This window comes from Barbus barbus (genome assembly GCF_936440315.1).
Source record: "Barbus barbus genome assembly, chromosome: 1".
NCBI lineage: Eukaryota > Metazoa > Chordata > Actinopteri > Cypriniformes > Cyprinidae > Barbus > Barbus barbus.
This window is the reverse complement of record NC_136729.1, coordinates 4,418,450-4,446,393: the sequence shown is the minus strand read 5'-3', so window position 1 is coordinate 4,446,393 and position 27,944 is coordinate 4,418,450. Positions and strand designations below refer to the sequence as shown.

At 38.0% G+C, this 27,944-nt stretch overlaps 1 protein-coding gene across 1 annotated transcript; it reads right to left on the bottom strand.

Annotated features, from left to right (window-relative positions):
* Window positions 1-1,233: 1,233 nt before the first annotated feature.
* On the bottom strand, window positions 1,234-27,615 carry LOC306872925 (FACT complex subunit SPT16-like). Its single transcript, XM_079421860.1, has 24 exons — window positions 27,047-27,615; window positions 25,779-25,871; window positions 25,534-25,704; window positions 24,019-24,171; window positions 23,780-23,926; window positions 19,402-19,553; window positions 19,153-19,325; window positions 18,841-18,931; window positions 18,678-18,751; window positions 15,594-15,706; window positions 15,441-15,506; window positions 14,654-14,752; window positions 14,453-14,568; window positions 13,847-14,000; window positions 13,642-13,769; window positions 10,966-11,228; window positions 9,825-9,943; window positions 9,506-9,744; window positions 6,363-6,438; window positions 5,231-5,400; window positions 5,024-5,153; window positions 3,074-3,200; window positions 2,736-2,810; window positions 1,234-1,919 (listed from the first exon to the last, which is right to left on the bottom strand). Exons 1-24 carry the CDS (start codon window positions 27,110-27,112, stop codon window positions 1,816-1,818), a joined length of 3,099 nt encoding a protein of 1,032 aa, XP_079277986.1. The 5' UTR covers window positions 27,113-27,615; the 3' UTR covers window positions 1,234-1,815.
* Between the last annotated feature and the right edge of the window lie 329 nt (window positions 27,616-27,944).

Sequence of the window (27,944 nt, the reverse complement as noted above, 5' to 3'; positions counted from 1 at the left end):
ATGTTAGTAAGATAATAACATTTCTATATTTTACTACTAAATTACACAATACTTGCTGTAGCCCATCTGCTTCAGGGTTCGACGTGTTGTGTGTTCAGAGATGGTATTCTGCATACCTTGGTTGTAACGAGTGATTTGAGGTAGTTGCCTTTCAATCACCTCTAACCAGTCTGCCCATTCTCCTCTGATCTCTGACATCAACAAGGCATTTTCGTCCACACAACTGCCGCTCGCTAGATATTTTCTCTTTTTCGGACCATTTTCTGTAAACCCTAGAGATGGTTGTGTGTGAAAATCCCAGTAGATCAGCAGTTTTTTTAAATACTCAGACCAGCCCGTCTGGCACAAACAACCATTCCACGTTCAAAGTCACTTAAATCCCCTTTCTTCCCCATTCTGATGCTCGGTTTGAACTTCAAATCATCTTCACCACGTCTAGATGCCTAAATGCATAGAGTTGCTGCCATGTGATTGGATGATTAGCAATTTATGTTACCAAGCAATTGAACAGGTGTACCTAATAAAGTGACCTGTGTGTGTGTGTGTGTGTGTGTGTATATAACTACATGATACTAAAACGACAGTCCAACAGGTTTGGAACAAGATGGAGAGTAAATGACAGATTTTTCTTCAATTTAATAAGTCAAATAGAATTGAAAGATGAATTTATACAGGACTAAAAATAAGTGCGACTCCTCATTACAGATGACCAGCAAATGTCACGGATTTCCACCGACATCCAGTCAAATGTAAAGACTAGGGCTGGGTAAAAAAAATATCGATTCTCCGATTTTAATCGATCTTCAGTTTAACGCAACGATAGATTCGGGAAATCTCCGAATCGATTCTTAATGCGCGCGCTGCAGTAAGAGGATATGAAGATTCACCTCTCGTCCTGAAGGTGTCACCATCTTTCGAATTGCTCCACTAAAAAAAAAACAACTGTGTGCACCCTATTATTAATGTAGATGTGTATTTCAGTAATAAACTTAAGTAGGAGAGTTTCAGTTACCAGCATTTATATCAAAATATGGATCCCATGTCTGCAAAACTAACATTTTAAATGAAATATTGATAGCTAATCGATATCGAAACCATAAAAATAAGAATCAAATTGCAGAATTGGTCACAATACCCAGCCCTAGTAAAGACCATCATTTGTTTCACATTAAATATGACAAACCACCTGACATGAAGCCAACCCGACCCCAAAAATAAGAAACAACTTTCTTTAAATTTCACTTAACTTTTATTAAAAAAAAAAAACAAAGAAAAACAATTTGATTGAACAATACAAGACTACCAATCCAGAATGAGCAAAAAAAAATTAATTTAAAAAGTACTAAATGCAAAAAAGTGTGTGTTTATACCCCCTCGCATTAGAAAAAAACAAACAAAAGCACAAAGTGAATCATCATGTACTAACATAAAAGCGTATCGCTGTCAAACACCACACGTCTATTCAGAAACGAACAGGAACGGTGTGTGAGAGAGAGAGAGATGAGCTGGAAGAATGCCACGTAACGCTCATGAAACACCAACACTACGTCACAGATACTGCTTCAGAAAAGCGCTCGCACACACACACACCTGAGAGATGCCTTTCAACCCAACAGAGGAAAATCCAAAGGAAATGCAGATGAGTGAAGGGTCCATCCATCCGCTCATATGAAAACCACTATTCTACAGTAGACATCAGCGCTGACGACGCTATTTACACCAAACAGTGTGTGTGTGTGTGTGTGGGGGGGGCAGTCAGAGAGGACTGTGGGAGACTGATTTGGCAGTGTGTGTGTGTGTGTAACTGCGTGTTATCTAATGTCGTCTCTTCTTGCTGCGGGGAGGTGGAGCCGACGAACGGCCTTTCCTCTTCCTGTTTGAGGTCTCCTCTACATCCTCATATTGACTCTCGCGATCAGCTGATGGAAGAAAATAAAAGGCCGTTACACACACAGATCAATCTCTGCATTGTGTAGTACATGTGAAAACAAAAACATTCAAAACACACAAGTTGTTTTTAATACACTTTGTGTGTAGATTTCAATTACAGTTCATATCTTTGAAGCAGTTTCTCTCAAAATGAGTTTCTCCACTTCAGCAGCACTTACAGACACCAAAATTATATATAATTTGAATTATTACACTATATTTAGGCATCTATAGATTCCAGTTACAATCCATATCTTTAAATGCTGTTTTCTTTGAGTGCTGTTGAAGTGGAGAAACAAATGCATTTTCAGACGCCAAACTTAGTTTTATTCCCATCGATATTCTGACAGCTTTTACTGAAGGGTTTGTTGCTGTATCTGTATTCATGTGATAACATTTTATTCCCAAAAACACAGTGAAAACAATTCTGTCTGTTGACCGTATTTTCTGATTTACGGAGTGATAAAACTAGAAATCCAAAATCCCCTCCTATTAACTCTAATATGACGACAAAAATCAAGAATTATGAACCTGGCTTCATTTCAGATTATTGTGCTGGAAATGCATGCAAATTAGTGCATTTATGATGCCTAAATTGCTTAAACACAACATTTCAGAAAATGTGCAATACAAAATTGTCTTATTGTACTGCGATTAATCAGCAACGAAAATATGGTGATCTATTCACCTGTGGTGTCTTGCCTTAATACACCAAAACCTCCAGGAAGTGACATTGTTTTGGAGGGAAATTGCAGCTCGTCAGATCATTTTTTGGGGAGTTTTTTAATTTTTTGTGCGCATCTCACCTTTCCTGGCTTCCTCCTCCAGTTCGTCCCAGTCTTTGCCGCTCTCCTCCTCGCTGCCCATAGATGCGCTGTAATCTGTGATCAATAATCAGATATCAACAACCCTCTACAGATGTCAAATTCACACACAGCTAAACAAACTCATCAGCGTTTTGGATTACGAGCGCAATAAAGGAGAGTTCAAAAAGGGAAGCAAATCAACAATTATCACGTCACAAAATACACAAAGTGCATAAAAATCTAATAACGATAACAAATACAACAAAAATTAAGTTAAATAACTTTAAAATTTCAAACATAATGAGCATCTGAGTAATATATCCGAGCACCAGTGTTACCTGAGTCCTCTGTCTCTGATGAGTAATCTTCATCGCTGTCCTCCTCTTCCTCCTCCTCCTCATCAGCCGAGGGGTTAAACGTCTCGTCCTCCATCTCAGACCCTGAATCGTCATCCGCACCGCTTCCCTGAGATACAGAAACATGACATTAGCGTCCGAATAATTCAGTGCTCAGGTGAATATTTAATAATTGCAGATTAAACTGAAATCTGCTTTCAGAATCTAGGTCTGCAGGGTTATTATAGCTAGCTAAAACCAAACAACCACAAGATCATGTTTGTTAGTTTAAATGAAATTTAATTTCTACTTCAAATTAACTAAATATATTTATCTAAAAATCAAATAACACTAAGAAATAATCATCATATTATTCACTACTATTATCATCAATAAGATTATTATAATAGTTGTAGTAATTTTCAAATAAGTTCAATACATTTTATTTAAATATAATGTAATAATTACAGATTTATAAACAATAAAATAATGGTTTGTCTGTTATTATTATAGTTATTGTAGTTAACAAAAACAATAAAAAAAAAAAGTGTTCATTGAAAAAACAAATGACTTGTAAAACTTATTCAAAAAAAAGTCAGCTAATTGCCAAGTTGCTTGCTTATATATATATATATATATATATATATATATATATGTTCTCCACGCGCATTCTGGCTTCCCAGTACATTACAACAACAGCAATGGAAAAAAAACCTCACAAAATTGGACAAACCATTCACTCTTGTTCAATGAGAGTGCCGTATTCTGGAATGAGCATTAATCCCGTCATCACCCAGGTGCTGATAGCGCGTGCGCACAGGTGAGACCGGAACAGCACACATTCATATCTGTGTTTAAACTAAACTCGTGTAAGCTTTGCCAGTTTAAATATTTAAGAGGACACGAGCTCGCACGCAGTGAGAAGATTTGTGCATGCACTCAACAGAACCGTGCAAATATTAAACTCTCTCTGAAGTATTGTGTTTGAATGGACAAATTCACACAAAAATGGTGTCAAAATAGCCTAAGTATCCTATAGCAGTCATAGCCAGCTGAGCGCACAGTATCAGTGCATTCTCTTAAAGTGACAGCACTCTTAATATTAATCAAACAGCAACAAAGAAAATAAAGTCGTGACGTATTGTCAAGTATGGTGACCCATACTCGAAATTGGTGCTCTGCGTTTAACCCATCCAAGTGCACACACACAGCAGTGAGTAGTGAACAAATGCACACACACACACACCCGGAGCAGTGGGCAGCCATTCATGCTGCAGCGCCCGGGGAGCAGTTGGGGGTTCGGTGTCTTGCTCAAGGGCACCTCAGTCGTGGTATTGAGGGTGGAGAGAGCGCTGGACATTCACTCCCCCCACCTACAATTCCTGCCGGCCGGGGGCTCGAACCCACAACCTTTCGATTACGAGTCCGACTCTCTAACCATTAGGCCACGACTTCCCCACAAATCACTCACCACTCTCGATTGAATTGTTTTTTTAACTTTAATAAAGAATCATTTTTAATTTAAACAGTCAAATATGCAATGCTGTTTTACATGATTACTTTATTCAATCTCTTTACCTAAAAACTAATGCTATAGACCTACCTAAAAACCCCCTGAAAATCAGTTTATTTGTGCTGTTGCTTGTAGTTAGATTATTCTTATTTTCTTTATTTTTATTTGACAGTATAGCTTTTCCCAAAACATACCGAACCGTACCGAAACCATGACTCTAAAACCGTGATACAAGCACTGTCTTTTGGCGTTAAAATAGTGCTGTCAGGATTTATTAAAGATGCGCAGTGAGGAATTAGTGCTGAAAAGGCGTGGAAATAGTTATTTTTCTGCCTGACCTTATCGAATATGCATTTGTAGGAGTTTCCCTTTCAGACGCATATCACCACTAACACACCACAAGGCACCCAGGTGAGGTTGATCACAGGGAGACGTCTTACCTCACTCTCCGGATCGAGGAAGGACCAGCCGCCCTGCTCGAAAAAGCCCTCGGGATCATCCACAATGGTCTTCATGATCTTGGTCCAGTTCAGAGACTGGACGCCCTCTGTGTATTTGATATCACATGAGCTGCACACAAAGACACAACAGTCACTCGCACTGTAAAAGTCTCAGACGAGAGCGGCACGGCCGGCACGCTAGCTTACTTTAGCCACTCTTTGATGGGGTCCAGAGAGTTGACGGGCACGGCGTTGATCATGGTGACTTTCTTGTTGTAGTCTTTATAAACGATGACCACGTCGAAGTTCTTCAGGTGAAACTGGACTCGCTCAAAATGAACCAACTCCACCTCGTCGAGCGTCACCACGAACGGAGGCTTTGAGAGAGAAATGGCTCATTAGGACTAGGGTTGAGAATCAAATCAATTCCAATTCCAGAATCGGATACTAGTTGTAAAGTTAAAATTTGCAGAAATCTTTTTTTTAGGTGGCGAAAAGGGGCTATTAAAAATGTTTTTGTCTTTGAATCACTCAAAAACATCATTGAATGAATCAAGTAAATCTTGAGTGAGTCATTGAATCAATCCATTTATAAATTCCATGAGATTGTGTTTAGTTGTCTAATTTTTTTTTTCTTCATAATTGAGAACTACAACCTCCATCTATAAAAAAAAAAAAAAAAAAAAAGTCTAAATTTATCCAGAATTGTGCAGCTCTATTTTGCACACACACAGCTCTTAATCAAATCCAGATTTTAAGTAGCCTGCTGATTTTTTTTAAATAAATGTGACCCTGGACTACAAAACAAGTCATAAGGGCCAATTTTGTGAAATTAATACATCATGAAAAGTTGAATAAATCAGCCTTCCATTGATGTATGGATTGTTAGGATAGGACGATTTTTAGCTGTGATCATATCTGGAATATGAGGGTGCAAACAGTAAAATAAAATAAAGAGAAAATCACCTTTAAAGTTGAAGCCCTTAGCAATGCATATCACTTATCAAATTAAGTTTTGATATTTACACTAGAAATTTTACAAATCTTCATGGAACATGATCCTGATGATTTTGGCATAAAAGAAAAAGATAATTTTGACCCACACAATGTATTGTTGGCTAAATATACATGTGCTACTTAAGACTGCTTTTGTGCTCCAGGGTCACATGTGTTTGATATATAAATGTATCACTTCATTTTTTTTAACCACATTGGAATTGAAACTGGGAATCGATAAGCAGAACCGGAATGGGAATTAATAAAAATTCAAACGATTCCCAACCCCAATTAGGATGGGCGTTTGTGGCACGGTATAGTTTTCATTTGGCGAGACACTCACCCACTCCGTGACATTACAGAGGGAGCTAGACGTGGGCTGCAGGAGGCAGGTGCTCCTGTAGGGGGCGCCTTGGAACCTGAAACGCAAAAACACGCGATTGAAATCACATGATGATTAATCAACTTCTTACAGAGTGCTTAAACCAGATGAGCTTTGGGGAACAGCCACTGGGTCTCATTCACTAATAGTTAGGCTACATAGATCACTCATTTTCAGAACTTCTCAAAAACGTTTTTGCTAATTCACAACATGACTTTCCTAATCTTGCCCCAATATTAATGTATTTAAAAGTAAATAAAATAAGCGACCGCATACCTGAGGTTAGTAATTAGTATTTCTTGCCAGTGTTTAACCATTCAGTGCTCGCGCGCTCTCCTGGAGACTGTGCGCTCATATGCACTCGCAGCGCACACATAATGGCAGGTTCACATTACTCCCTTTGCAGTGCGTACGGTGCATATTTTTCCACGCTCATCACACTAACGGATCAGAGCGGTGCAGCAGTGCAGAGATCGTTTCCCCACTGAGTCTATCTTTGCTGTGTTGCACGCACTGAATTAAAGTGACAGCGCATTGGTTGCGGTAAATATGAACTTGGATTGACACAAAAATGTAGTAATTACACTATAAATGCATATATTTAAAGTCTACTGTGTTTCAGAGTCATCACGTGGCTTTTTGGCTAGGTTTAAGGGAAAAGAGCACTTAGATAAACAAGGCAATAATAGATGGCACTCATGGAGGTATGGAAAGCAAAGTTCTTTATGAACCGCAGGATTGCTTGTAATAAAGTTTTAATTGCAAAAGTAAATTCAGTAGAGCTGACGGTTTCTGCCAGTCATTAGTCAATAGAATGTTTGTGATAACTAGGGCTGGTCCGAATACCATTTTTTGAGCTTCGAAGCTTCCATAGGAATCAACACCGAATATTCGAAGCTTCGGAGGGAGGGGCTGAACATATTCTTCTCTCTAATAAAGGCAGGAATCTCTGTGCGTCTGTCTGCCTGTTTGCATTTTTATTGTGTCGAGAAACGTTCATCCAATGACTTCACACGCGGCAGGTGTGTTGCTGCGGACGCAAGGGAGTGCAGTGTTGCATTTTGGTGCAATATGGACATGCGACACGTTCATAATTAATAATCTTTTAATAAACTAACAGAGCGAGCCGGAAGCGAACAGCCATTTCTAGACCTGGAAAAGTTTAGTAAAAGTCATGGAATTTTATTTTACATATATATTTTTAATCTCTGTATAATAGAATTATATTTAATCAGGTCCTGAATTTGTGTGTAGGCATATCGCATAGTTTTACTCATTCCCGCAGCTTTCGAGTTTATAATGAGGGAAAATCTTGCAAACATTTATTAAATATAGCATGTAGGTTAGATGAATAAATAAATCCACACAAAATATCAGATTAAATCAGTCATTTGAAAACAGCGTGAGTGATTCAGCTGGACCGCGTCTTCTCTCTTTCACTCTCGTTGTGGTCTCAAAGCGGCTTCATATCGGCGCATCTCGTCTGCACTACAAGAGCTACAGCACGCTGACCCAAGACTTTCGCTCGCATCTCGGGACAGTTGACAGAAAGAAAACGCATACATCGCATTCGGTTTTGTGATAGCAGAGGGTCCGTTCACATGTCGCGTCTTTTGCGCGCTTAAGTTCATTATTTCAAATGTAGATGTGCAGCAAGCGCGCTCATAATATAAGCGGGCTCATATATGCTATAGGTCAGCACGAACGTCTTTCATTGGCTGGTGCAGATGTTCAGCCAGGCGGACAAGTTGAGAACCGTTTCGCGGGGGATGCCAGGTGTAAAAAAAAAAAAAAAGGATATTCGAATCTCAAAATTGAAGATCGAATGCCAACCCACCCAACGAATATTCGAATAATCGAATATTCTGGTTCAGCCCTAGTGATAACATTAGAAAAGTAGTTTAAATGTTTTGCCACTTGCTTGAGCAACTTATTACATAAATCTAGAAGTAGCCTAAATGCAAAAGTAAAACCCATTGAATAATGTGTTTCTTATATTTATTGCATTTAAACATGTCTATAAAGATTGTATTGCTGTAAAAGAAAAATGAATCGCAATGAAAAAGCACTTTCAGCAACAATGTTTGGATTTGAAACCAAAATAATGGTTGCACAATTGTAAAAACAAAAACGCACTGGATGATCAAACATTTAGGTGAAATGTATATTTTTGAAAAATGTCTAAAAAATGCCCCCCACCACCCCTCAAATTAAAAAAATCCTCTCTCACTTGAGTCACCTAAGAGGGGAATTCCCCTCATTTTCAGAAATGAAATTCAGGCACTGAATAAATTTCTAAAAATACTGATTGGAGTATCACTATAAATAATTCTACATGATAAAAAGATGGCTTTAAAAAGATCGTTATCGGTGATCGGATTGGCAGATACTGCGTTCTGTGATCGGCTGCAAAAATCCTGATCGGAGCACCCCTAGCACTTACAAACCTTGTGTTCTCAAACTCTGCATTGATTTACAAGACAGGTGAGAAACTTTGCTAAATTTTATGCAACTTCAATTCTGACAAAAAAAAGGGAACAAAACGTAGAAAAAAAAATAAAAAAATAAATAATAATAATACTAATAATAATAATAATAATAATACACCCTTAAAATACATTACAATTATTTTAAAGAAAACTATACGAATAATTTTTTTTGCATTTTTCTGGTTCGGGTCATTTTGACCCGTTTATGAATGGAGTACCATTAGGGGTCAAAAATATCATTGTGTTCTCACAAGAAACATTTTGTTCACTTACAGAAGTTTTGCGTTCCTATGGTAAACGTTCACTTGCGAAACTTGTGCTTTCTGAAAAGCCTCGTTTCATCCAAGAAAATTTGCGTTCTCTTGCGTGAACTTTTGTTTTTACCAACTAACATGGTGTTCGCTCGCAAAACTTTTGCGTAACCAAGAAATTGTGTTCTTGCAACACTTGTGTTCCTCTTTAAGGCAAAGCACAGCGTGATTTTTATGTGTGGGTTTCAGTTGTTTCTGCTTTTTTTGTAAGTTTAGAATAAATTGTACCATAGAAGTTCTTGATGAATTGTGATTTGTGAAACATTCGTACACAAATTTGACAAATGCGTAAAGTCTGACTCACCCGAGATCTCTGAAAGGAACCTCAAACTCCAGCTCCTCCTTGGTGAGCGACTCTACCTTCTCGATGAAGTTCTTGAAGGCGGATTTGAGTTTGTGTCGCATCTCTCGCTCCATCTGCTCGGCGTAGAGGTCGTCGCGGTCGTGCATGTGCTGGTGTTTTCCCAGGTCTGTGGTGATCTCGCCCACCTCCGTGTAGAACTGAACGTCTGTGTGACGCTTCTTACCGAACATGATGGCGTTCTGCGACAGACAGAGAAGAGCATTACAGTCAGTCCGTGTAGCGCGAGACACAGGACAGATGTGGTTAGTTTGTCGCACACCTTCAGATGGAAGTGCAGCACGATGATCATCTCGCCATCGCAGGGCTGGAATACGGCGTGCTTTATGTTGTTGTAGAGGATGTCGACTTTATCGCCGCGTACTGATGTGAAACGGAAACCTGGAGAGACACGAATAGAGCCGGTCGTTTGTGATTAACACACGTTCAGGTCAGTTTTGACCTGGAAAAGATATGCAATTTCTAATTATTAGTTTTGAGTAAGGGAACCAAACTTTGCAAATGCTTTAAGACACTCAAAATACACTTTCCCCCCCCGTTTTTTTTTACAATTATGATTTAGGAGACCCATTTTGACCCAGGTATCTATGGAACACCATTAGATGTCAAATACTTTTTGTAAAATTATGAAGTCACATTGGAGTCAAAAACTTGTCAAACATTTAGCCTTTTCTCATCTCACACAAACTTTTGGGACTGAATTCTGCAGAAGAACATGCATATGATGCCTATTGACAAACATTGCAGCATAAAAATTTGAATTATAATTTTTTTTGTTAAATCAGAAAGCAAAATCAGTTTATGCAAGTAAAATTTATCTGTTTTGTATGAAGACTTCTCAGTAATATGCGTGTTTGTGTTTTATTAGAAATATATAGGTTTTATAAATTTGGACTGTTCTTGAGCAATTATGAGTAATAAATTAAGGAATTTAATTCAAATCCATTCATTTAAATGGGGTTAATACTGGTAATTCTCAGATTGTGTGTTTGTACGAATTGCACTGAATGATATATTCAAATAAAAGTTCTCAGCAATATTGAAAAAAAATGAATTTGCAAAAAAAAAAAAAAAAAAAAAAAAAAAAAAAGGTAAATGCAGTAATAACATTAATAAGATGGTTTTCTAAAATAATAATTGTTCGGGTACCAACAGACCCGGAATGTGAAATCAGATTTTGAATTAATTATTAGGGTTAATGGTTTTTATTTGATAGAGATTGATGCCATGTTCTTAGGAAACAATTGGAATTGATGGATTATATCCTGCGCATATGATCCATAGTGTCCTTATAATTCAGTAGCATTAGTCTGCATCGCACATGAGCATCATTTCACTCGCTCTTCAAGATTGGTCATTTAAACCCACATTAAAGGCCTACTAAAGCGGAGACGCTCTCTCACCATTGGTGTGTGCCTCCAGCGAGCCCTGCATCCTCTTCTGTGCGATGTTGGGCCGGATGTAAAGGTCTTTGAGTTTGGGGTTGCTGCGGTTGAGGTTGATGACGAGCGAGTCCTGTTTAACGATGCCCTCCTTCTCCTTCTCCTCCGCCTCGCGGGTCTTATAGCGCTTCTGCACCTCCTTGATTATGCGGAAGGCGTTCTGCAGGTTGGTGGAGGGAACGGAGTGATCGCCGGGCGACTTCAGGTTCGACGCGCGGTACGTACTGAAAGAGAGAGGGCGGTGTTAGCGCATAAAACATCTAAGCATGCTTAAAAGGACTGTTCAACCAAAAATTTACTTTCTGGCAAGTTACAACAAAGGTGTAGCAAAATAACAGAGCAAAAAAAGCAAATGGGTGACATTCACTATGAGTGTGTGGGAAAAAAGCAGCGTGCACATTCTGCTAAATATCTTTTTTTGTGCTCCGCCAGGGGAAAAAAATAAAAGTAGTCATACGGGTTTGCGAAAAGAGGTTGAAAATGACAGTAATCTTGGGTGAAATACAAGCACTTTCATTCATTTAGCTACCAGAGTTATATTAATGAAGAGATATAAGTAAAAAAAAAAAATTGAAAAAGCAAATAACTATATACAACAAATACGATAAGAATGATTTAAATATTAATTTTGTCAATCTAAAACTAAATTTGGTCTCACTTCATTACAAATCTTTTCATTAGAATCTAGTGTTGTCAAAAGACCCGGTGCTTCAGTACCAAGTCGGTACTAAAAAAAATGTAAACGTCACGGTACCAGGTTCTCTCAAGTACCGGTGGTACCGAGTACCCGGTCAACCTGGTTCTTGACGCGTGTACGGCCCTATGATTTCCGCGATGCAGAAAACGCAGACGGAATCTCGGAAGCCAGTTATAAAACAGAATTTACAGTTTAGCACGGAATGCCACGGAATTCATCAAAGTTTGGATGAATTAATCAAAAGCAGGTCATTACACTTAAATCAAATCGCGACATGGACTAGTATCTGTGAATACTAAGCCACAAAAGTCGATTCAAATATGAATCCCGCATGTTCTGCGTGTCTCTGTATGAATGAATGAAGCAGACGCGCGTTTTTTTTTTACTATATACACTGAAGCGCACCTGACTCTCGCAGTGATTTCAGCATCTGCCATCTCAATGAGGACATGAATACATAAACATCATCTCCAGCACTGCTCTGAGAGTCACTTCACAAGCATTTTACATAGTTTCATTCGAGTAAAACCAGTGTCGCATCATATAGCTACACACACAGAAATGTAAAGGTATTCAAGGCAACCCGTCAAAATAAAAGTTAAAGACATTGTGCCAGAAATATATATTACTATTCTTTAGTAGAATGTATGTGGTACTATTACTACTGTTGAAAAATTAATAAATCTTTATTTTTAAAGAAATAAAATCACACAATATTTCTTCCATATTTTAATTTTAACAAAATAAAGTGTTTAAATTCCATAAATGAAAAGAAATTAAATTTGGGTGAAACTTATACTGTTTTTCATACTTTATTACTTGCGAAAAAAACTTGAAACACAATTTTAAATAAATATAAAGAATGGCATTGATTTTTGTACATTTTATTTTTGTTTGACTTTAATAAAAATAGTATGTTTTCTAATTAGCGTGTTTTTGTGTTTTGCTTTGGTACCAAGAACTGTGGATTTTCACTGGTATCTGTACCGAATACTGAAATTTTGGTACCGTGACAACACTATAAGAATCTAACAAGTAGTAAAGTGTCCAACGAGTTAAAATTAGTGATGCACCAAAAGTGAAATTCTGGGCTGAAACCAAAAATTCAGGATGCACTTAGCCAAAAACTGAAACCAAAAATAAATGTTATTTAATACCAATTTAATTAATCAAAAATGATTGAAGTGGTAAAAATCCTTTAAATTGACGAGCGAGTATTGCACATAAGGCAGTTTATCTTAAATTTTTATTAACAATTACATTTCTACAATTTGAACCATCCAAGTGCACACACACACACACAGTAGTGAACACACCTGGAGCAATATAAAAAAAAAAATTAAGAATACATACAAGTATTGATTAAAAATGAGAAATCACTATTTATTTGGGTCTACATATTTTTACATTTGTCTTCATATTCTTCATTAATGTTTATTTCTGTTTTAATTATATTTGTTAAACTAGAAAAACTTTACTTGGTATGCAGCTGAAATACAATGTTTTTTAAATTGGTTTAAGAACTGATAACCAAATAATTATTGAATTAAAAAAGTACCCGTTTTTAATTTTAAGATCATTTTTTTAATCTCAAGATTTTATGCACCTCTTGGCGTTTTACTCCATTCTCATTCAATGGAACAATACAATATCCCAAAACTTACATTGAAAATACGGTCAAATATGCTTTAGGCATTAGTCTAGCCGATATGCTAACAGATGTTTGCTGACACATTAACCAACCACAGGATTGATTTTGTAGTTTGTGTTACACTAATCAAAAAACGTTGTTCTCCAAGCCCAGTAACAGATCTGGGCTGCATTTCCCAAAAAGCATCGTAAGCCTATGTTGATTGTAGAACCATTATCAGTGGAGCTATGATTAACTCAGGCTTACGATGCTTTTGAGAGACGCAGCCCTGGAGATCACAAAGCCTTACATCTCTTTGACAAACGTGGCCTCGGGGTTGGGGAAGATGTTTCCATCATGGCGTCCCAGCGAGCTGCCCGGCACAAAGAAGTTTATCCTCAGATACGTGTAATCTCCTTCCACAGACATACTGATGTTCTGCAAACACATGTGAGAGACTCAGACGAAGCAAACATCGAGCCGTGTTCAGCGTCAGATCGGCGCGGTGCGTTTACCTTGATGGTGGCGATGTGAAATGGCGTGGCGATGCCAAACACAGGCATGACAACAGTCTCATATTTCTTATCGATGTAGATCTTCATGTCTCTGATGTCCTTCTCACGAGGCATCTGGGAAACGTTCTTATACGACACGTTCGACTTTCTGGCTCTGAGGGGGAAACATGAGAAGAGAAGTGTGTTTATGTCAAACTACAGCACAAAACCAGTCATAAGGGTTGATTTTTCAAAATTGAGATGTGTACATCATCTGAGAGCTGAATAAATAAGCTTTCCATTGATGTATGGTTTGTTATGATAGGACAATATTTGTCTGAGATACAACTATTTGAAAATCTGGAATCTGAGGGTGAAGTTCTTAGCAAAGCATATTACTAATCAAAAATTAAGTGTTGATATTTCTGGAAGGAAATTTACAAAATATCTTCATGGAACATGATTTTAATATCCTAATGATTTTTGTCATAAAAGACAAATGTATAATTTTGACCCACACAATGTATTGTTGGCTATTGCTACAAATATACCTGTGCTACTTATGACTGCTTTTGTGCTCCAGGGTCATAAATGAGCTTAATGTGACAAACGTGTTCATCCTCGTACTTCTGTATCTGCTGTCCTCCCTTCTGCTCTGTCAGACGCCGCTTGGCCTCCTCGTTCACCTGATTGGCCAGTTCTTTCTGATGGGCCCGCCTCTTCTCCTCAGCCGTCATCTCATTCTGACCAATCAGATGAGAGCGAATGAGAACGCAGGTATGAATCGGTTGAGTTTTGAGGATTAAAGAACAGGGAGGAGGCACATACCCTGGTTCTGTCGGCCAGCAGGGCGGCGCTGCGAGCTCCTTTCCCCAGCAGCTCCTCGGCGTTATCATCCTCCTCCTCATCATCCTCTTCATCATCGTTCTAGAAACACACAGAAAAAAAAAAAAACAGGTTTACCAGGCAAGCTTCTTCCATCTTCAATAAAAATCTTGATAAATTCTATATTTATAACACTAGATATTTGTATCCAAAGTTGCGAAAGTTAAAATGGTTTATTAAACAAACATTAGCAAATAAAAGCACTGTTTATGTTGCATGTGTACAAGAGAACAAAATCACTCAATCTTTTTTTATTTGTATTTATTTTATTTGGCATATAGCTGAAAAAGTTTAATTTTTTTCAGTTTCCGTTATTTCAAATAAAAAAATATATATATTTTTTTAAAATAGGTCTACTATTTTTAATTTTTATTTGTTTAAATTTTCAGTTCACTCTATTTCAAGTAACATTTAATTTTTTTTAAATGTCTATACAATTTAATTTTTTATTATTATTATACTTTATATGGCTTTAAAATTATAATCAACAACTAAATATTGAGGGGAAAAAAATGTCTGCTTTAATTGAGCAAATATGTTTTATGCACATTAAACATCTTTTTTTTTTTTTTAAAGCCAATATCCCAAAATTCATTAAACAAATATATGGAAAGAAACAGCTAATAACCACATTCAATGGGTTTTGTGTTTATTGTACATTTATAGAGTGATTTTGATCAGTGAGTTCACTCAAACTGAAGTGAACACGCTTGAGACAGACTGTTGTTACCTTGAGGAAAATGCCAACGTTTTTGATCTTCTTTTTGACGGGTGTGAGGACAGTTGCCTGATCCTCCTGCGATCACAAACACGAGTAGAGGATTACTGAAAAGCGTTTCATAGAGAGTTTCCAGCTCATGAAGCACTAAAGAGTGTGACGCACCTCATTGATCTGTATGGAGTCTCCGATGAAGAGAGCATATTTTTTCTGCTCGTCTTTCTTCGCCTCTTGGTTGATCATGTCAGCCAATCCCAGACTGATGCTGAACACCATCCCTGCACAAACACATCCACGCAATTATCAAAGGAGCTGCGACTGAATTAGAAGTGTTGCATTTTTCAGAGTGAACCACTGCACAGAGTTTATATTACAGGTACATCTAAAAAAAAATTGGAATATCGTGAAAAACTTGTAACTTATTTCAAAAAGTGAAACTTTCATATATTTTTTACATTCATAACATGCAAGACATTTCAAAACTTTGTTTTCATTTTGATTAGAGCTTACAGCTCATGAAAGTCAAAAATCTGTATCTCAATATATTACAATATATATATTTGAGTTTCAATTAATGACCATCTCTACATTATAAATTCGGGGTATCTCTTGTTCTTTGAAACCACAATAATGGGGAAGACTGCTGACTTGGCAATGATTCAGAAGACGAACATTGACGCCCTCCACAAAGAGGGTAAGTGACAGAGGGTCATTACTGAAAGATGTGGCCGTTTACAGAGTGCTGTATCAAAGCATAAATGCAAAGTTGACTGGAAGGATGAATTTAGGTAGGAAAAGGTGCACAAGCAACAGGGATGACCGCAAGCTTGAGAATACTGTCAAGCAAAGCTGATTCAAACACTTGGGAGAGCTTCACAAGGAGTGGACTGAAGCTGGAGTCAGTGCATCAAGAGTCTCCACGCTCAGACGTCTTCAGGAAAGGAGCTACCAAGCCACTTCTGAACCAGAGACAACATCAGAAGAGTCTTACCTGGGCTGTGGAGAAAAAGAACTGGACTGTTGCTCAGTGGTCCAAAGTCCTCTTTTCAGATGAAAGTAAATTTTGCATTTCATTTGGAAATCAATGTCTGGAGTCTGGAGGAAGAGTGGAGAGACACAGAATCCATGTTGCTTGAAGTCCAGTGTGAAGTTTCCACAGTCAGTGATGATTTTGGTGCCATGACATCTGCTGGTGTTGGTCCATTTGTGTTTTATCAAGTCCAGAGTCAATTCAGCCGTCTACCAGGAGATTGGAGCACTTTATGCTTCCTTCTGCTGACAAGCTTTATGGAGATGAGATATTTTCAAGAGAAAGATGAGCAACAGTGGATCCAACAATCCAGACGAGCTGAAGGCTCAATAGTGCCTCAGCAGAGCCACAGGCTGATCGCTTCCATGCCACTCATCACTGATGCTGGAGTTTGTGCTAAAGGAGCCCAGACCAAGTATTGAGCGAAGAAATCAACATACTTTAAAGAACTTGAACTTTTCTGTTTTGCAAATCCTTTCTTTTGATTGATCTTAGGAAATATTCTAATATTTTGAGATACTGATTTTGACTTTCATGAGCTGTAAGCTCTAATCATCAAAATTAAAACTAAAAATGTCTTGCTTTACATGTAATGAATCTAAATCTGCTCCGGGTGCATGTTCACTACTGTGTGTACACTTGGATGGGTTAAATGCAAAGCACAAATTCTGAGTATGGGTCACCATCAGGGCCTGAAGTTAACTTTTTTGACCACCAGCCACTGTGGCAGGTGGATTTAAAAATCCACCTGCCACAGTAACTTTTTACCTGCCAGTTTTTTTGTTTTGTTTTTTTGCGTCATAAAGGTGAAAAATAGAAATCACACAAACATTATTCTTTAACTTGTAAGAATACACATTTAAGTGCTGTCAAGTTATTAACGAAATCATTATAAGTAATAATAACTCTTAGACTATATATTTTTTAATCTTTTTATTCATTGATTTGCTTTGTCACATACATATGTCATAGTCACACCGGGATAAAAAAAACAGGTACACACACACAGATATAAGTTAGACCTAAGTTACCGCAGCTCGTATGTAAACAAATCAAACACGGCTGTGTTGATGGCTGATTTAGTCAGTTCCTGGCAACTGTTAATTACAGCCTTCAGGAACCGTTAAGCAGAACTAAATGAATATTAAAGTTACCGGGTACCGGACATTTTCTCACTAGTTCCGAACTCCCAACATACACACGCACACACATCTGTGACACACAAACGTAGTCAGAGAAGGGCCTCATCTTCTTGCCGATCGCGTGATCGTTCCGAAACAGAAGTCGCATCTTCTCAAACTGCGCTGCTTTCATGGACGTCAGTGCCTTGACCGCAGCGTTCTCCTCCGGAAGCGCAGTCTTTGCTATTTTGCAACTTATTGTGTGTAGGTGGCTTTTTGATGACTCGTGGTCCTTAATTGCTTCTAATTTTAAGTTTTTAGTCCCGATTACAAAAGGATTTCGCTTTCTCTGAGCCATACAGCAGTCACTGCAGTACATTTCATCTGTACTGCGGTCATAAATCAGCCACTCACGAACCTTGCCGTTGTCGCCAATTGTCCACTTTGTATTAAAACGTAATCTTTTACTTTTCTTTGACTCATCCATTGTTCGTTTCAGCTGGCCTCTTTACCCCAGTAATGTGCCGCCACATTTTGAACTAAAATCTAACGAAATGGCAGACTTAAGAAAAAAAAAAAAAAAAGACGCAAAAAAACAACAACTAATGAATCACTCAATTCTCATTGGCTACCCGCCAATGTGGCAGGTAGATTGACAGTTTTACCCGCCAATTGTAAAATTCACCCGCATTTGGCGCGTGGTCGGGTGTTAATTTCAGGCCCTGGTCACCATACTTGGCCACACACCACTTCCCTTTCCCTAAAATATATATGAAAGTTTAACTTTTTGAAATAAGTTAAGAAAAAAAAAGAAAATTCAGTTTTTCACGATATTCAATTTTTTTTAGATGTACCTGTATATACATTTAAAACAATGATAATAAAAACAACATTTGCAATTACTTTTCTCCTCAAAAATGTGCAGACCTATTGTAGATGCACACAATTCAAACTTTACACACAATACGCTTTTCAAACAGTATCATGAACCTTCATTTTAAGGTGAACAGTTTAAACAGGAACAATATTTTGCTAGCATCTTAATGCAATAATGCTATATACACTGTACAACAGGCCCAGATTTATATTCGCGCTCACCTCTCTTGAGTTTGAACTGATTTTTGGAGTTCAGTACGAGCGATCCTTCTCTGAACTCAATGCCCATAGCAAACCTGCAGCGCACACACACAAACGTCACACACAGCTCATTATACACACTTCATATCGATGATCTGGAGAACGAAGCGTTTCAGACACAAACCCGAGGTTTTTTGTCAGTTTGCTGACCAGATCTGGTTTCTCTTTCTTGACGAACTCCAGGACGGCATTATAGATGTCACACAGCTTCACTCCTTTACAACACACACACACACACTAATTATTAAACCATTCCTCAACACACACACTTACTCAAATACAAACACACATTAAAATAGACAAACAAACTCACAAATACTCACATATACACAGACACAGTTAAACAAACAAAAATACACACAAATACAAACAAACACACACACACACACAAATACAGACTCAAATACAAATACACACTCTCGCTCCACCGGCTCACCGTGCTTCATCTCCTTCAGAAGCTCCTCCTCCACCTGCAGCAGGAAGTTGTAGTTGTCCTGCATTTCCTGCGGTGGGTCCACCATGAGCGTGCGCACCAGGTTGGAGCAGTAGGACTTGTAGCGGATGCCCATGGCGCAGGTGATCGCGCCGAAGTGCATGTGGTTCTTATCGCTGGGGAGAGAGTCGCAGGGGTTTAGCGTCGAGCGTCTGCGTCAGAAGAATAAGCTGGTGCGTGCTGCGCTCTCACCTGACCACGCTGAACTTCAGGCTGTAGTTGCCGCCGCTCTGAATTATGGGAGGGTAGCACATCTCCACGGTCGACGGGTCCACGCCACCCAGAAACTTCCGGTCCTCGATGGCCTTCTCCACCGACTCGGCCAGACGACTGTGCTTGACTTTCTGATGAACAGACAGACCACAGCAAGAAAAAAAAATGAGCAAGATAATACTTCTGGATCTCCATTGCTATAAATAACAACAGGAATATGAAATAAATCATGCATTTCAGACATTCAACTGCAAAACAGGGAAATTGCAAGTTTAAAATACTTCAGACATGTTTCAAAAAATTAGCATATTGTGATAAAGTTCATTATTTTCTGTAATGTACTGATAAACATTAGACTTTCATATATTTTAGATTCATTACAACACAACTGAAGTAGTTCAAGCCTTTTATTGTTTTAATATTGATGATTTTGGCATACAGCTCATGAAAACCCAAAATTCCTATCTCAAAAAATTAGCATATTTCATCCGACCAATAAAAGAAAAGTGTTTTTAATACAAAAAAAAGTCAACCTTCAAATAATTATGTTCAGTTATGCACTCAATACTTGGTCGGGAATCCTTTTGCAGAAATGACTGCTTCAATGCGGCGTGGCATGGAGGCAATCAGCCTGTGGCACTGCTGAGGTGTTATGGAGGCCCAGGATGCTTCGATAGCGGCCTTAAGCTCATCCAGAGTGTTGGGTCTTGCGTCTCTCAACTTTCTCTTCACAATATCCCACAGATTCTCTATGGGGTTCAGGTCAGGAGAGTTGGCAGGCCAATTGAGCACAGTAATACCATGGTCAGTAAACCATTTACCAGTGGTTTTGGCACTGTGAGCAGGTGCCAGGTCGTGCTGAAAAATGAAATCTTCATCTCCATAAAGCTTTTCAGCAGATGGAAGCATGAAGTGCTCCAAAATCTCCTGATAGCTAGCTGCATTGACCCTGCCCTTGATAAAACACAGTGGACCAACACCAGCATCACTGACTGTGGGTACTTGACACTGGACTTCAGGCATTTTGGCATTTCCCTCTCCCCAGTCTTCCTCCAGACTCTGGCACCTTGATTTCCGAATGACATGCAAAATTTGCTTTCATCCGAAAAAAGTACTTTGGACCACTGAGCAACAGTCCAGTGCTGCTTCTCTGTAGCCCAGGTCAGGCGCTTCTGCCGCTGTTTCTGGTTCAAAAGTGGCTTGACCTGGGGAATGCGGCACCTGTAGCCCATTTCCTGCACACGCCTGTACACGGTGGCTCTGGATGTTTCTACTCCAGACTCAGTCCACTGCTTCCGCAGGTCCCCCAAGGTCTGGAATCGGTCCTTCTCCACAATCTTCCTCAGGGTCCGGTCACCTCTTCTCGTTGTGCTGCGTTTTCTGCCACACTTTTCCTTCCCACAGACTTCCCACTGAGGTGCCTTGATACAGCACTCTGGGAACAGCCTATTCGTTCAGAAATTTCTTTCTGTGTCTTACCCTCTTGCTTGAGGGTGTCAATGATGGCCTTCTGGACAGCAGTCAGGTCGGCAGTCTTACCCATGATTGGGGTTTTGAGTAATGAACCAGGCTGGGAGTTTTTAAAAGCCTCAGGAATCTTTTGCAGGTGTTTAGAGTTAATTAGTTGATTCAGATGATTAGGTTAATAGCTCGTTTAGAGAACCTTTTCATGATATGCTAATTTTTTGAGATAGGAATTTTGGGTTTTCATGAGCTGTATGCCAAAATCATCAATATTAAAACAATAAAAGGCTTGAACTACTTCAGTTGTGTTGTAATGAATCTAAAATATATGAAAGTCTAATGTTTATCAGTACATTACAGAAAATAATGAACTTTATCACAATATGCTAATTTTTTGAGAAGGACCTGTATTGAAATCTATGAATGAGGTCGACTGATATTGTGCTACAACAGCTTTTTTTTTTTCTTCTTACATTGAACATCAAGTACTTCCCAAGATGATTAGCATTAACTAAACCATAAAACGAACTCTTACTTGAAATAAAAAAACTTTTAAACTGAAATGTATAAAAACCCTTATCACATTTTATCTAGCTACAAAGACAATTTTTCTCCTTTATTTTAAATTGAGGTCTAAAAAACTAAAACTGAAGTAAAAACGAATAAAAACTACAGGTACATCTCAATTTGAATATCGTGAAAAACTTAATTTTTTTGTAACTTAATTCAAAAGTTAGATTTTAGATTCATTACATGTAAAGTAAAACATTTTAAAGGGTTTTTTGTTTTAATTTTGATGATTAGAGCTTACAGCTCATGAAAGTCAAAAATCAGTATCTCAAAATATTAGAATATTTCCTAAAATCAATCAAAAAAAAGGATTTGCAAAACAAAAGTTCAAGTTCTTTAAAGTATGTTGATTTCTTCGCTCAATACTTGGTCTGGGCTCCTTTAGCACAAACTCCAGCATCAGTGATGAGTGGCATGGAAGCGATCAGCCTGTGGCTCTGCTGAGGCACTATTGAGCCTTCAGCTCGTCTGGATTGTTGGATCCACTGTTGCTCATCTTTCTCTTGAAAATATACCATAGATTCCATATGGGGTCAGGTCAGGCATGTTGGCTGGCCAATCAAGCACAGTAATATCATGCTCAGTAAACCACTTGGAAGTGGTTTTGGCAGTGTGGGCAGGTGCTAAAGTCCTGCTGGAAAATGAAATCTGCATCTCCATAAAGCTTGTCAGCAGAAGGAAGCATGAAGTGCTCTAAGATTTCCTGGTAGATGGCTGCGTTGACTGTGGACTTCAGAAAACACAGTGAACCAACACCAGCAGACGTCATGGCAGCCCAAATCATCACTGACTGTGGAAACTTCACACTGGACTTCAAGCAACATGGATTCTGTGCCTCTCCACTCTTCCTCCAGACTCTGGGACCTTGATTTCCAAATGAAATGCAAAATTTACTTTCATCTGAAAAGAGGACTTTGGAGCACTGAGCAACAGTCCAGTTCTTTTTCTCCACAGCCCAGGTAAGATGCTTCTGACGATGTCTCTGGTTCAGAAGTGGCTTTGTAGCCCTTTTCCTGAAGACGTCTGAGCGTGGTGACTCTTGATGCACTGACTCCAGCTTCAGTTCACTCCTTGTGAAGCTCTCCCAAGTGTTTGAATCAGCTTTGCATCACAGTATTCTCAATCTTGCGGTCATCCCTGTTGCTTGTGCACCTTTTCCTACCCAAATTCTTCCTTCCAGTCAACTTTGCATTTAATATGCTTTGATACAGCACTCTGTAAACAGCCACATCTTTCAGTAATGACCCTCTGTGACTTACCCTCTTTGTGGAGGACGTCAATGTTCGTCTTCTGGATCGTTGCCAAGTCAGCTGTCTTGTCCATTATTGTGGTTTCAAAGAACATGAGATACCCAGAATTTATACTGTAGAGATGGTCGTTTATTTAAACTCAAATGTAAATATTCTAATATTTTGAGAAACTGATTTTGACTTTCATGAGCTGTAAGCTCTAATCATCAAAATAATAAAAAAAAAAACTTAATGTCTTACTATACATGTTATGAATGTAAAATATGAAAGTTTCACTTTTTGAAATAAGTCACAAAAAAAAAAAATGCTGTTTTTCACAATATTCACATTTTAGATGTACCTGTATATAGATATTAAAACAATCAATAAATAGTGGCAAGACAACTAAATTACTAAATGATAAACTAAAATTAAAATGAAGACAAACAACAATTCAAAATACTATTGTAGTTTTTATTAATATCTCAATGACACTAAAATATTTACTAACTTTTTTTTATTATTAATTATCACCCTCTGAAATTCAATCACAAACGTAAGACCAATTAAAATGATAATAAAAACATGTGATTTACCATTTGGTAATTTTTTTTTAATGATTTAATAAAGAAGTTAATATATTTATTGGTCAAGAATGCATTAAATTTATCAAAAACAACAGTAAAGACATTTACAATGTTACTAAGGATTTCTATTCTACAAAAAATATTGTTGTTTTGAACTTTCTATTCATGTGTGAATCCTGAAAAATAAAATGTATCAGTTTCCACAAAAATATTGTGCAGCACAACTGTTTTCAACATTGATAATAATCAGAAATGTTTCTTGAGCAGTAAATCAGTATATTAGAATGATTTCTGAAGATCATGTGACACGTCAGTAATGATGCTGAAAATACAGCTGCAGATCACAGAAATAAATTACAGTGAACAAATATCTTTTTTTTTCTTAATGATTCCTAACCTCTCTGGCTCCTTAAAGCCAAAATCCTAATTTCTTCCTGTCTTCTATGACTCTGCCAGATGAACAGATAGCGCTATATGAACAATAAAGGGGGCAGTGAGTGAACGAACCTCGTCAGCGTCCACGATCTCCATCACTCGCTCCTTGAAGAACTTGGTGAAGACGTCGCTGGTGATGGCAGCCGCCTTCTTCATGAGTGCCAGCTCTCCGTCCTCCTTCACCGCCATCGTATACGCCACCACCGTGCTGATGTCCACCTGACAGACCGACACAGACACACACGTTCAGATCATCTCACCGCAAGCCACTGGTTCAGTGCGGTCTGAATGTGAAAGTCAGTCAAACAGACCTTCTCCAGGCCCTCGGCCGTGATCATGTCGCTCCAACTCTTCATGTATTCTCCGGGGAATTTGTCCTTCATGAATACGCCGACCGTCTTGCTATCTTTACTTCCTCGGATGGCTTCGATCATCTTCTCGAAGTTCACCTTGTTGCTCTCGTTCTGTCACACAAACATTAAAAACCTATTACCGCTTTAAAGTAGTGACGGCTGCTTTTGAAACACTGCTTCGTGAAGCTTCGAAACCTTTGTTAATCATTTGTTTAGAAACTAGGCTTTGTTAGGTCATAACCGTTTCGAAACGTTTCGCAATTTCAATGGTTTGCCGTTGGGGGGGCGATCTACAGTGGTGTGAAAAAGTGTTGGCCCCCTTCCTGATTTTTTATTTTTTTTGCATGTTTGTCACACTTTAATGTTTCAGATCAAACAAATTTAAATACTAATCAAAGATAAACACAACATGCAGTTTTTAAATGGTTTTTTTTTTATGAAGGGAAAATAAAATCCAAACCCACATGGCTCTGTGTGAAAAAGTGCTTGTAAGGGTGAATGTAATTCAACTTAAGATTTAAGCCCAAGCTTTTATTGTCATTTTTGGAGCAGTAGGGAGGTGGATGCCTTTTGTTTAAAATACATGTTTTCTCCTGTTTTTGGTTAGAAAGGGAGTAAGGTAAGACTTTTGTTGTTTGTTTTTGGCCAACACTTTTTCACACCACTGTATATGAACCCGTCATTAATGCAAGATTTAGCCATTTACATAATCATAAGGATGAATAGTAGTTAATAGTCACTTAATGGCCTGTTTAGACGAGCTTTCCATAAACAAACAAAACAAGCCCTGTAAATGAACACACGTGACCCTGCAGCACAAAAGCAGTCATGAGTAGCACAGGTATATTTGTAGCAATAGCCAACAATACATTGTGTGGGTCAAAATTATACATTTTTCTTTTATGCCAAAAATCATTAGGATATTAAGATCATGTTCCATGAAGATATTTTGTAAATTTCCTACTGTAAATATATCAAAACTTCATTTTTGATTAGTAATATGCATTGCTAAGAACTTCATTTGAACAACTTTAAAGGTGATTTTCTCAATATTTAGATTTTTTTGCTCCCTCAGATTCCAGATTTTCAAATAGTTGTATCTCAGCTAAATATTGTCCTATAATAACAAACCATACATCAATGGAAAGATTATTTATTCAGCTCTCAGATATATTTCATATCCATGTGCGTGTTCCACAGTCACAAACAGGCTACAGACACTTCACATTTAATGGCATTTTATCATTTTAATTGCATTTAATATTACAATTTCAAGAAAGCATTTGCATTGGGTTTGTAAAAGTTGCTTTTGTGCATGTTTTGGCATGAGTTCTTGTTGCATCTACAACAAGACGGTGTTTCGAGCACTTCGTTTTGTGAAGAAATTGGTTCAATTGATTGGAAGCTTCAACAAGGTTAGTTTCTCCCATCACTACTTTAAAGTGGTTCAGAGGATTGCAGAGCGTGCGATACCTTTTCCCGGACGAGCAGCGTGATCGGAGGAATCCCGTTTGCGTTCTCGTTGCCCTTCGTGACGGCGACCTGCTTCAGGAACTCCACTTTCTTCTTACTGGCCAGAAAAATGATCTTGGTCTCACAAAACACCATGATAGTGTCTGTGAGCTCGTAACCAAACAGCCACGTCTGCAGACAGAGAACATGAACATGCAATGATCTCTGATGGTATTAGTATTTTCATAAACAGGGTTTTATTGCACCTGAAGGGCTGTAGATTTTGCGTAGACGATCTCCTCATCGACTCCAACAGAAACCACGATGGCATCCACCTTCCCGAACTCATCTTCACCTTTCTGCCACGTAAAAACAGGGTTAGGTGCACAATTATATCTTAAAGAGTTATGAGAAACTCATTGTATCATGTATACCCATTTAAAAACTTTTTCAAAGCAGGTTTTTAAAGTAGTAAACTATTAGATTTGCAACTGTACCATAATTGCTAGTTTTTGGTAAGCACAACAAAACAACTGCATACTTTATAACATAAAACAATTATATAATATTATAATTACATAATTGTATAATTTTGTAGTTATTACCATTTACACTTTAATATATTCTAAAATAAATGCAGCAATACTTAATTATTTAAAATAATGGACTAATAATAAGAAAATATAAAAATAAATATAAAATATAGAAAAAAATTATTAAAACAAAATCTAAAAGAAACTAATATAACAAAATGATTCAAGTTAAAAAACTTTTGATTATGCTTATATTATTACACTCTGCAACATACATATATATACACACACACACACATATACATATATATATACACACACACACACACACATACACATATATATATATATATACACATATATACATACATACATACACACATATATATATATATATATATATATACACATACACACACACACATATATATATATATATATATAGTAAAGCATAAGGATAAAATACTTCTTTAGCAATGAAACAGTGCTGGTGGGGAAAAAATGTCCTTAGATTGTTTTGGAAACATGATTTAGTCTATTTTTCTCTATCGTAAATAAAATAACTATAATTTTCTTTCCCACCTGCAGCATGTCTGAATACGAGCTAGCTCACAGCTAATGAGCTTCTGCATCAAAACAAAGCGTTTACCTGAGAAACATTTACTAAAACATATAGAAAACAGAAAGACTGAGGATTTATTCACACCTGCGTTTTCAACAGTTATTATAATCGAGCGGAAATGGCGTGAAAACACCACATGCTAACAAGCTAGCACATTAGCCGCTGCGCTAATGGCGTAAAAACACACACAAAGCGCTCGAAACTTCAGCGATTCCGTTACGAACAGAAACAGACACCCGCGGTGGCCTAACTGTGTTTATATAACAGCTATATGTAGATGAGGCCTGAGAGAGATGCACAGAAACACATCATACGGGAATCATTTCTGTCAGAATATGATTCTTATGATGATTTGATGCGGTTTATGAGTTCTCCGTACCTTCCAGTTGCTGTAGAGTCGCTTGATGCGGCGGTAAAACGCTTCTTTATCCAGATTCACCGCCATAATATCACTCTCACACACACACACACACACACTGAGCAGCGGACAGAACAATAACGACACACGCAAAAAGAACGAAAACACGGGAAATAATCTGTTTTAAAAAGATGGTTACTCTTCTTTCAAATGTGTCGCTGATGCTGTGAATATATGACGCGCGTGTGCCGCTGATCTCTAGCTCCGCCCCTTTCTGCTCTTTACGCATGTATTTATTTAAATATATTTATTTGTTTGACGTAATTGCTTTTTTTTTATTAATTTAAATTAATAGTATTAATTTCTTTGTTAGAGGTAATTATTTATTTATGCTGCCATTTTGTGTTTGTTTAGAATATATGTTTATGAAGTAAACACGTGCTTGTTAAAAAAAAAAAAAAAAAAAAAGATGCACTGAAATGAATCTGCGCGCGTTATTAAAGGTGGCAGCGGTGTCTGTGACGGCTTTTGTTTCCCTCCCTCGCAGAAGCTCCCGCCCTGAACCTCGCGTCTTCCGGCTTGGGCCCAATGAGATCCCGCCCTGACGGTCACGTGCTGCGTTCCGCTCCCGCGCAAACCCCGCCCCCGACACCCGTCCGCGCGCACGGCTTTTTCCCGCCATCCAGTGTCACTCTAAAGCGCGCGAACTCCAGCGGAGCACGTGGACTCAGAGCAGAAGCAGCGCGTTGATACGAAGTTATTAAAATGATAATAAAAACGAACATTTTATGACCTAAATGATGTTAAAGTGCTAATACACTGCACTGTGAGAGCTCTAAATTAATAGGCATGTTTTACTTTTGACCACCATGTGCTTTAAAGCAGGCTTCTCGTCTCCAAGGCCCCTTTGTAATGTGAT

Coding starts and splice junctions, on each gene's coding strand:
- LOC306872925 (XM_079421860.1), bottom strand. CDS start 27,112: ATGGCGGTGAATCTGGATAAAGAAGCGTTTTACCGCCGCATCAAGCGA. Junction 23,927..24,018: donor CGGCCGAGGGCCTGGAGAAG/GTCTGTTTGACT, acceptor TCGGTCTGTCAG/GTGGACATCAGCACGGTGGT. Junction 19,326..19,401: donor CTGAAGTTCAGCGTGGTCAG/GTGAGAGCGCAG, acceptor CTCTCTCCCCAG/CGATAAGAACCACATGCACT.